This window comes from Hemibagrus wyckioides, linkage group LG01, assembly GCF_019097595.1.
Source record: "Hemibagrus wyckioides isolate EC202008001 linkage group LG01, SWU_Hwy_1.0, whole genome shotgun sequence".
NCBI classification, from domain to species: Eukaryota; Metazoa; Chordata; class Actinopteri; order Siluriformes; family Bagridae; genus Hemibagrus; species Hemibagrus wyckioides.
The window spans coordinates 26,585,780-26,597,307 of NC_080710.1; the positions used below are offsets into that span (position 1 = coordinate 26,585,780).

The following is an 11,528-nucleotide window of genomic DNA, read 5'->3' on the forward strand; positions in this document are numbered from 1 at the left end:
TAAAGAGTTTTAAACCCTGCCTCAATCATTTTCTTTAACGGTCTGAAGCTACACATTGTGTGCAGATATTTTTTTTCCCCCTAAATAAGTGCCTGCTTTGTAATACAAGACACACTGCCTCCTCGGATTCGAAAGAAAATCACTCTTAGGAACTATAAGCTTCAGTAGTGATTGCAGTAATCACCGCTGGCTCGTACCGTTTCTAAGGTTTCTCTCTGTGGTCACGGGCCACACGACAGGGTCAAAAAAGTTCACAACGTGACGAATATTTCACCTGGAGCCTTTTGCACAAATCAGCACAAAATTAGCCGTGCAACTAGGGAAAATGAAGGCTGGTTTAAACGATGACCGAGTCTCACAAAGAACACTGGGGTTCACTCTAAACGGTGATGGCTTGAAGGCATCATTAATTTCACCAGGGCACTGATCTGATAAACAAAGTAGCATAAAAACACAAAGAAAAGTCATGAATCGTTGCCAGGTCCAGGATTATTAAACTGACTGCACTTGTGGCATTTAAACATGTAATGAAGTAGAAATGAGAGGACTGGACAATGCTACACCAAGTTGAAATGAAAGCCATTTATTTATATGACACAAAGTGAGGAGGTCTACAACCCGAGCAACTGAGCCTCGATTCCCTAACAGTGGCTCTCTGTCTCATAAACATCCAGTCACTAGCTCAGAACCTCAATCCACTATTGTCCCAATGGTCTTCCTGAGCTAAATATATCCAGGATATTCCCAAAACACTTCCACGTCCAGTAGGACATAATGTGGATCAGATATTATGAGAAAAACTGAACTGAATCTTTTCTTATCGAGCTAAGAATCGATTTTTCCCCATCCCTCCCTACCTAGTTCCCAAGACAGCTCACTCTTCAAGACGAGAGCTAACCCAATTAAATCCGACTCAAGGTGAAATATTGTTTGGTAGAAGATAATAGATCAACATTTGCACATGCTGCATGATTGTAGATGTGGGCTTCTGGAGAGGGAAAAAAAACCCTGTGCAGGGAAGATGGAGCCTGGAGAACTCCACTGGGAAATCCTACACGCGGCTGATCGATTGCCAGGTCGTCGCTGTTCTGCTGAGTCGAGCGTTCGGAGTGCCACTCGAGCCTGAGCGCGTGTTACCGATGTGTAGGGAGTTCAAGTTTGTAAGACGTCCTTGGTTATTGGCTTCAGAGGGAATGTGAAAGGAAGGAGAATGAATCTGGGACAAGAAGGAGAACTTTTCTTTGAGATTTTACATTTGTGGCATTTGGCACACGCCCTTATCCACAACAACTTGCAGAATTTTTATCTCATTTTACACAACTGAGCAATTAAGGGTTTAGGGCCCAGCGGTGGCAGCTTATTGGACCTGGGATTCAAAATCATAACCTTCCAATCAGTAGTCCAACACCTTAACCACAAAGCTACCACATCTCCCATGAGATGCTTGTTATATGCATTAGGTTTCATAGTACTACAGGATTGTGGCTTCGAGATCTTCTTTAGGGTCTACATTTTAAGGCTCAAAGATTTTAACTCAAAATCGCAAATTTCTAAACACAGAATTAGGCGAGAATCAACGCAAGACCCCATCTGAGGAGTGTGCAACCCTTTAAAAGACAAAATCACCCAGTAGAAATCTAGCTCGACTCCACAAACATGTTACATATCCTAGCTGACCTGCAAGAGGAGGGGTTGCTGCCATCACGTGACACTAAGAAGAGGTAGATAGCAGCAAAGATGGCGGAGGCTAGCGATACTCAGCAACACGAATCGAACGAAAGAAGTGTAGACGATCTTACAGGCAAACGAATCGCAAACATCTGGAAACATTTTGCCTTCAGGAACACAGATACCCTTTATCAGCTGGTGATCTGCAAAATTTGCTAGAAAAAGAAATTAACACATCACTTAAACCAGTGTCAGAGACCCTACCATAAATCACAATATGCTGAATGTTTACTTGTCTGTATTTGATATGCTGCTGTTTTTATTTCGAGATGCAATTAGTGAAAAATGCAATAATAAAAAGGGGGGAAAAAATCAAGATAATTTTTTTCCTGAATCACGTAACCCATTGTGTTAGTTTATTCCAAAACTGACCATTAGATTAGCAGAAGTAACTGAAGGGTGGCAGTTTATACAGGTACGACTCTAATAATATGGCTTAAATAAACACAAATAAGCAAATATAAAAAGCAACAAATCCCACCATCGAACCTACCCAACCCTAAAATTACTCCACTCTCATGGCACCAGGAGGACGACTAACATCCCAAGTATTTCCAGCACACAAAGAGGCCTGTGCAGATTTTCCAGGCTTTTTAACAGGAATGCAGGGAGCAAGGCCTCGGAATAATTTTCCATGCTTTGCTTATGAGTGTTAAAAGATAGAAACACTAGCACGGGTTCACACGAGCACTCAGATATGACAATATTAATGGCACTGAGAGTTCAGAGAGAAGAGTGTGAACTCGGCTGAGGTACATCACGACATGAGGGGGGTGAAATAAGTGTGTGTTGTGTCATGCTGGTGACGAATAAGACTGGGGGTTTCTGGGAACTGATTGTGAGGGGATGAGTGCTGGAGGAATGGTGTGACTGGTGTATATTTTCCCAGAATATTCTAATGAGCAGATGGTGGTGGTGATCTCATAAGGTTAGAAAAGTCAGAGCACTCTGTAATCTGCAGAGTAAGAATTATCTGATGGTAAACGTATATAAATGACAGAACCGCTCTGCATGTTGGGGTCTAGAAAGAAGATAGAATAGAAACATCATTATAACAGCTAAAAACATGACACAGAGTAAAACTTCTTTCCCCTTCAGTCCTCTTTAAAACTGCACTGACAGAGTCAAGATTCTGATGAAAATATTCCAGATGTTTGTTGGATTTATTCCAGAAACATTTTTTTTTCGTTCGTGTCTTGCATCGTTTCAGGTCACGAAAGGTGACCTGCATTTTCTAGACCGTCCGAAATCTAGGGGAAAATCTCCAAAACCGAACCTTGGTGTCCTGAGTCTAATAAGACTTGGAGAACAGATGATCTAAACTTTCTCCAAAATATTCTCTTGAGTTTCCATCCAGGTCTGGAAATAAGACCTGCGCAAGAGTGCTGATATTTGGCCAAGTCCAGATGATTCTTCCTAAAGAATCGTGTGCTTAAGTTAACCAATAAATATTTCACACAAGTGGTTCTTTAGCCAGCGCGGCAGGAGAGCTCCAAATAAACCTGCAGCTCCAACAGACCTGAAATCACAGGAGGATGTGGGAGTGTTTCCCAATCATGTTTCTGCAATCATCCAGCACAACACGTCAGTGTTTTCCAACACTAAAGCACTCTTTCACTCTTGATTAGTTGCCTCTAGGAGCAGATTCTAGGACAGGGGTATATTCAACTAATATTTGTGAAGGTCCAACGGCATACAATTCCTGCATACAAAGCAACTAAACGGAGAAATCACTTAATCTCTGGCGATTATTGCATACCTACAATTACGATGGTTTAAAGTGCTTATATTTTAGTCCACACTAGTAGATGACACACCGATTGTACATTTCTCTGAACAATCACCTTTAAACATTAAAAAGAAACAAGCCTGGTTATCATTTCACCAAATCAGACCTGTGTGAAAAATCCGAATAGATCATAAATCTCAGTGACATTTCACTCCTTCAGCTGAATAGTTAACATAAAGGCATGCGAGTGAATAAGCTACAGAAACTGAGTCACTACATCAGGGTTGCCAAGATCACAGCTTTTCCACCAATCTGGGATAATTTTGGAACATTGTTTTTAAGCGGAAAAAACAAAAAAGTCTACAGGTGGTGTTTGGGCTAGTTTAAATATAGATCGCAGCTGTGAAGACTTTTTTAAAGTAAATACTCGTAATTAAATATCAATTTCTGCAAATATATGCAAATAAATGTAAGCGAAGTCAGCGTATCTACGGTACAGAAGGTGTGCAGGAAAGATTGGGTGATGAGAAAAGGAGAGAGAGAGAGAGAGACATTATTGATCCCATGAGGGAAATTCTTGTGTTACAGCAACATATATGTGTGTGTGTGTGTGTGTGTGTGTTGTGTGGTGCCTGACCATGCAATGATGCAAAGGTGTATTAAAGATACTGCAAACTGAAATGTGTGCACACCACAGTGAACTTGTTTCTGGTTTTTGGGGAAATTAAAGGGTCTTTTTCAAACACTTTTGTTGAGATGATGTTGCATTGACCTGGCAACCCTGCACTGAATCACTGTGAACAATCCCTGCTTTCGAAGCTGAACTGTACTCATGGCCTACAAACTTATGGGACAAAAACTATCACGTGACAATTTATCAGCACACACACACACACACACAGGCAAAGTGGAATCGAACAGGCGGCTTCAGAACCTGAGCACAAAACGGTTTCGGACCCCTGCAGAGAGTGTGACCAGACATGCAGGAGTGAAACTTGGACCCTCTCCATGAGCTCTGGACTAAAGAGATGACATAATGCTGTTCTGTTTGCAGACCATGAAGAGTGCCAAACCTACAAATCACCCATGTAGAGTGTGTGTGTGGGGGGGGATTTCTCTGGAGTAGGATGTAAACAAGTTGCCAGACCATGAGAAAAGACACATTTTCACACATTCCCTCTTTGTTGGGGGATCAAATGCTGAAAGTTCTAGAATAGTTATACAGATTTTTACTGTTTGAAAATGTGGAATAGTTTGTGTTGGAGGTGGAAATAAACCCTTTCACTGGGGGGGGGGGGGGGAGAGAGAGAGAGAGAGAGAGGGAGAGAGAGAGAGAGACGAGTTAAGTTTGGCGCCGGTTATGAAAGGACACACAGGAGAGGGCGGTGTGTTTCAAACGTTTTTTGTATCTCTTTACTTTTCTCTGAGGAGAAACTTTTCTTCACTCACGATCCTCTAAAGCTACATGTAGCGACCGGGAACAAAATATATACATATAGCTATATATGTAACATGTTTGTTTCCGAACAAACGCCAACAAACTACAAACAGTCGCAGCCGAAGCTTAAAAAATACTTTCTGGTACCTTGGGCACTAGTTTAGTGAGCTCTTGAACCCTTTCTTTGACGCTCTTTTCGGCTAGAAAAAGCAGGACGAGCCAGTCTTTCTCCCTCTTCCTCCCTGTTCTTGTCCCAGAAAAAGCGCCATGTTGTGAACGGCACGCCACGGCGGGCGCTCGCGCTCGCTTTAATCCCACGTCCACACAGCAGCTCCCATAAACATGGCTTACCTTCGCTATGGCTTTCCTGTATCTCATGATGGCCTGCTGGATAAGGCTCCGGACTTTAATGTTGCCGTCTCCGCACGGCACGACCACCCGGGTCCGGCCGAAACACACCGTCACTTTCATATTAACGCGCAGAAGAACAGCAACAAGGGGAAGAAACAACCACCGCGCCGAGTTAGATCAGTGCAGCCGGCTCCTGAAGCTCACAAAGCCTCAGCCATGAGAAACACATAATCCACACAGAGAACTCCTCCAGCGCGCGCTGATCCTCATAACGCGTCCATAGGTAACACTACTGTGCCGTGAGTGTGAGAGAGCCCACCTGTTCACGCTTGCACTCTGAGAGTGTGTGTGTGTGTGTGTGTGAGAGAGAGAGAACTCAGTGGACTGCCTGCTCTAACGTGTTTAGTAACGATTGTACTGTAACTCCCCGCTCAGGCTGCTAGGAGTACTGAAAGTTCACGAGCTCCAATATTCTGGAGTTTTTTCCCCTCCTCCTTACACACACAAGCGCGCGCGCGCGCACACACACGCACATACGGTCGTGTCGTATGTTTATCATATGCACATCATCACACAAACATCAGGCAAATCATTTCAAACTACTCTCAATTCTAAAATTCTAATAAAAATTATTCATTCTATAAATTCTAATTTTAGACATTTAAACTTTATAGAAATTTAGAATATAGGTTTTAGAGCTCATAGTAAAGCTTTACGATTCAGGTTTCAGTTTTGGAATGAACAACTTTCAAGAGTTCGTTTTAAATTCTAAACCTGTACCGAATTGTGATTTAAATTAAAATAGAGTTTTTAGAGAGAGGATTTAGATGGGAATTTTAGAATGAGCTGTGTTTAGGATTTAGAATATCAGCTTAGAATTGAGATTGCAGTTTAAGAATAAGTTGGTTAATAGCAAAAGAATGCAAAGTTAGTTTATTCTAATCTAAATTCTAGGACGCTAAATCCTAAAACATGGATTCTAAAATGATTTTCTTGAATTAATATCGTTTTGAATGAATATTTATCCTAAAACTATGACTTGTGTGAAAAGATTTCGAAAAGTATATTGTAAAATTCATTTCTATGTAGTTTAAAATTAATATGGACTATAATCTACATTTTTAAATCTTCAAATTCTTAAAATGAATTAGTTCTAAACCTAGAATCTAAAAGCTAATTTGATATAGTTTTAAAACTAACATACAAATTCTAAACGTATAATCTACATTTTCTATAAATCTAACGTTTTAAAACTAGTATATATTCATTCTAAAAATTCTAGATTCTAAAAGCATAATTCCAAATGCTAAAACAATTATATTCTAAATTGCAGATGGATGTAGTTGAAGTAAAATTAATTCTAAACTTAATTTTAAAGCATTCTAAATCCTAAATCAAATTCGATTTCAGACTACACTCAATTCTAATTCTAAATCCTAAAAGAAACAAAATCTTACACTATAGACTTAATTCTAAATCCTAAAACAAATTCAGCCTTCATTCTCTAGACAAAATTCTAATTCTAAATCCTAAAACAAATTCAGCCTTCATTCTCTAGACAAAATTCTAATTCTAAATCCTAAAACAAATTCAGCCTTCATTCTCTAGACAAAATTCTAATTCTAAATCCTAAAACAAATTCAATCTTCATTCTCTAGACTAAATTCTAATTCTAAATCCTAAAACAAATTCAGCCTTCATTCTCTAGACTAAATTCTAATTCTAAATCCTAAAACAAATTCAGCCTTCATTCTCTAGACTAAATTCTAATTCTAAATCCTAAAACAAATTCAGCCTTCATTCTCTAGACAAAATTCTAATTCTAAATCCTAAAACAAATTCAATCTTCATTCTCTAGACTAAATTCTAATTCTAAATCCTAAAACAAATTCAGCCTTCATTCTCTAGACAAAATTCTAATTCTAAATCCTAAAACAAATTCAATCTTCATTCTCTAGACAAAATTCTAATTCTAAATCCTAAAACAAATTCAATCTTCATTCTCTAGACTAAATTCTAATTCTAAATCCTAAAACAAAATAAATCTCAGACTATAGACTTAATTCTAATTCTGTATCATTTGATAGAGACATTACTGGCATTAATTCTAAACCTATTAAGGTGCTTTTCTTTCAGCAACCATGTTATCCTGGTCACACTGGATCCGGGGTCTATACTGGGATCACTGGGCTTGAGGTGGGAATACACCCTGGATAAGATGCAGATTCATCTCAGGGCATCATGCGCACACACACACACACACACACACACACTTTCACAAACTGATTCACAATGAAGGTTAATTTACTATAGCCAAATCACATACTGACATAAGGAGCAAGGAGGAAACCAGTAAACCTGGAGGAAATCCTTGAGGATATGAAGAGAACAATGACAGCAACTTCACACAGAAAGAGAAGACAGACGGCCCAGAGCCCAGACTATATGCTGTTTGTGCTACTGACATATGAGAAGCCTTGTGTGTGAGTGTAAGTCATGGCTGTGATGAAGTAGATTTGGTATGCTTCACTTGGCATTGATGAGTGCTGAAGGAATGGTGTGACATGTATTTATTTTTCCTGTAGCTGCATTAACAGCTCATACCAATTCCAGGAGCAGTGGCCAGAAAGATTGAGGTGGTGACCTCTGTGCAATCTTTCATCAGAAGACTACACAAGATACATCATCACCACTCTTAGGAGGCGTGTGAGGTCAGATTTTATCTCGATTCATAGTGAATGTTTGCTTATTCTTTCTTTTCTTTTTTCTCACACACATCCCTCTGTTCAGCAGAAACAGCTTCTAAAACGTTTGTTTGGTCATTAATGGTTCTAAAGGAGATCTTATTAGAAGAATCATATGATTCATAGGGACGAGCAAGTTATAGAGTCTATGTGAGCAGGTCAATCTTGAGCGGTCTGTCTGGAGCATGTTCTCCCTGAGTTCAAGATTCAAGAAGATTCAAGAAGCTTTTATTGTCATTTCAACCACATATAGCTGGCGCAGTACATAGTGAAATGAAACAACGTTTCTCCAGGACCTGGTGCTACATAAACATACAACTACTAGTACAATACAAAACAACAAACAACACCACAGAGCTAGGACAGAAGTTTGTCTTAGCCACGTAAAGTGCACAGTGTGCAGCTAGGTGCAAACAGAGCATAGACAAGACAGTGCAAAACAGTGCAAACAGTGCATCAGTTTCCTCCAGGTTCCCCTAACTACCCCAAAACATATCAGTTGGCCTCAAGGTGCAAACGTGTGTGTGTGCACTGTCCCACTACGGCCTGGCATCTTAGCTGGAGAGAATTCTTTCATCTCATGTCCAATTTTGACCTGGGATTGTCTCCGGATTTCAGTGTGACCAGAAAGTGACAGAGAGTGTACTAAAAAGAGTGGTATTTTATCATCTATCCAGCCTTCCATTGTCACAGAGAATCTGGACACAAGGCAGGGAACAATTTAGATTTAGAGTCTAAGTTTAGAGTTGCCAATCAGCCTACAAAGCATGTCTTTGGACTGGAGGAAGAAATCAGATCAGACTGGGGGAAACCCCAAAAGCATGGGGAGAACTCTGCATGCACAGGGACCAAACACCCAACCCTGGAGGGGTGGGGCAAATGTGCTGATCCCTAAGCCTCTGTGCTCCTGCTATTTTATTATTAGTAGTAGTAATGTGCTAGTCTTTGCTAGTAGCTTATTGGTTAAGGCGTTAGATTACTGCTCAGAAGGTTGTGAGTTCAAATCCCAGGTCCACAAAACTGTCACTGCTGGGCCCCTGAGCATGGCTCCTAACCCTCAATTGCTCAGTTGTATAAAATGAAATAAAACTAAGTTGCTCTGGATAAGGTTGTCTGCCAAATGCCAGAAATGTAAATTTGTAATTAAAATTTAAAAAGAATATATTAGGTCTCTAATTGTTAAGTAGGTGAGTTTGACGTGAACAAATGGTTTTCTTTTTGCTCCTCGAGCCCACCCCCACATCCACACATGTTCATGAAGCTCATACCCCAGCATCTATAGTGACCTATAGAGTGTCTGTAAAATGACTGACATGAGGCCCATTCAATTCACACATAAACAAGAAATCCTGACCGGAAGTCAGTTTTCCAAACAGGTTTTTTTTTTTCAGCCACTTAATATGCTTCTGCTGAGGCCATGGCTTAAACCATTAAAAAATGTCTTCTAGATTATACATTATTATATATAACAATAGTCCCTTTAACTGAATTAGCTGCTTTGCATTGTATAGATCTGTGGATATTCAGATTTGAACCTGACCAGGGCAAAACAGGAAGAATGTAGAAAAAACAAACCCTGGCTTGTTCTCTAACAGTATAAAAGCATGAATACTTTTACTTCTGAGTAGTATGGTAAACTATTCCACCATTTCTGAGCAGTAGCAATGAAAAGAATGATTAGCCCTTAACTGCAACACTGAACTGAAGAATCTGGGGATTTACAGACTGAATGAAAGATAGAGAAATTTGAGCTAATCCAAGTAGTGCATTTGAATAATAATAATAATAATAATAATAATAATAATACTACAAAATCCTTATAATCACTTCTGCCAATAATAGAAAACCAGTGATGTCATGTTCAGTATAGGGACAAGTCTCACTTAAGAAAAATACACAAGATCTACACCTTTATATATAAATTATGTCAACATCTATACACACAATTAGATTAGTGTATATATCTATACACACAATTAAATATCTAATATTTCAAGAATGTACCTAGAATGCACAAAAACACAGTCATCTACACTATATGGGCAAATGTTTATAAACACTGGACCATCACACCCATATGTGGTTCTTCGGCAATCTAGAACGTCTTTGCATGCTTTAGCTGTAAGATTTCCCTTCACTGGTACTAAGAGGCTCAAACCTTTTTCAGCATGACAATGTCCCTGTGCACAAAGCTCCAAGAAGACATGTCTGTTAAGGTTAGAGTAGAAGAACTTGAGCATTCTTCACAGGGCCCTGACTCTGACTCAACCCCACTGAATACCTTGAGGATGAACTGGAACACATACTACACCCCAGACCTCCTCACCATCCTAACATCAGTGTCTGATCTCACTTATTGCTGAATGATCACAAATCCCCACAGCCACACTCCAACATCTAGAGGAAAGTTTTCCCAGAAGAGTGGAGCACATTACAACAGGGAATAAAACTGGAATGGGATGTTTAACACGTACATACAGGGTGTGATGGTCAGGTGTGAACAAATCTTTGGCCATGTAGTGTATTACGCCTTTTGTGACATTATAATGAAACCAAATTCTTTTACTGAGAGTTAAGAATAGATTATTAAAAAAGCTAGTAAATCATGAATTATCAGTAAGTTTCTCCTGCAGCTCAGAGTCAGGTCATTCCCGAACGGTTAGAAAGTCATTAACATGTCTCAGTAAACCTGTGGAGTCAAGGTCAACCTGGTGTTAACTGGAGTCATTTGTGAGGCCTTTATTCACTTTTTACTATTACTGCTTAAGTGTGAAATTGCAGGTACAATAAGCAGGATTTCTGGCATGGCCTAAAACAGGACACATCTGCAATCCAGCTGCTAATGATGCTCCACATTGCGGAAGTGCGGAAGGAAGGAAGGGCCGAAATGCCGAAAGAAATGCCAAAATGCCGAAAGACAGAAAGAAAGAAAGAAAGAAATGCCGAAAGAAAGAAATGCCGAAAGGAAGACAGAAAGAAAGAAATGCCGAAAGAAATGCCGAAAGAAAGACAGAAAGAAAGAAATGCCGAAAGAAAGACAGAAAGAAAGAAATGCCGAAAGGAAGACAGAAAGAAAGAAATGCCGAAAGAAATGCCGAAAGAAAGACAGAAAGAAAGAAAGAAATGCCGAAAGAAAGAAATGCCGAAAGAAATGCAGAAAGAAAGAAATATGTCCAAGCACAAAACCCATCACTAATTCCACATATTTTATTTTAAAACATCTGCTGTAAATTGCCAGAAATAGCCCATCGCTCTACCCTGACCCCTTCTGGCAACAACCAAAATAACCCAAATGCATCATGTCTAGATTTTAAATCAGCTTTTCTGGGTAAACTCATGTGACATCAAGTGAAACCACAAAACTTCTGCCCTTAAATAAGATGACAACGCAACGCCTCCGAGTGCACAAAACATGCTTTGTTGATGACGCGTGGAAATGTGCGCTTAATAAAAAAAAATGCTCATATGGCTCCTATTTGAAGAGGATCTTCTGCCAAGTAGTAGCACACGCCAGGCTGGGGAACTTGGACCTGAAGTG

At 39.7% G+C, this 11,528-nt stretch overlaps 1 protein-coding gene across 3 annotated transcripts in view; it reads right to left on the reverse strand.

The window, feature by feature from the left end:
- pard3aa (par-3 family cell polarity regulator alpha, a) overlaps positions 1-5,649 on the reverse strand; it is a 402,663-nt gene extending 397,014 nt beyond the window's left edge. For 2 of the 3 annotated variants that reach the window (XM_058401320.1, XM_058401312.1), the window contains exon 1: positions 5,247-5,648. In XM_058401320.1, coding sequence (XP_058257303.1) covers positions 5,247-5,366 — 120 coding nt within the window. In that variant the 5' untranslated portion in view covers positions 5,367-5,648. Of the gene's footprint in view, positions 1-5,246 lie in introns of all 3 variants that reach the window. The other variant, XM_058401328.1, reaches the window with a different exon arrangement.
- Between the last annotated feature and the right edge of the window lie 5,879 nt (positions 5,650-11,528).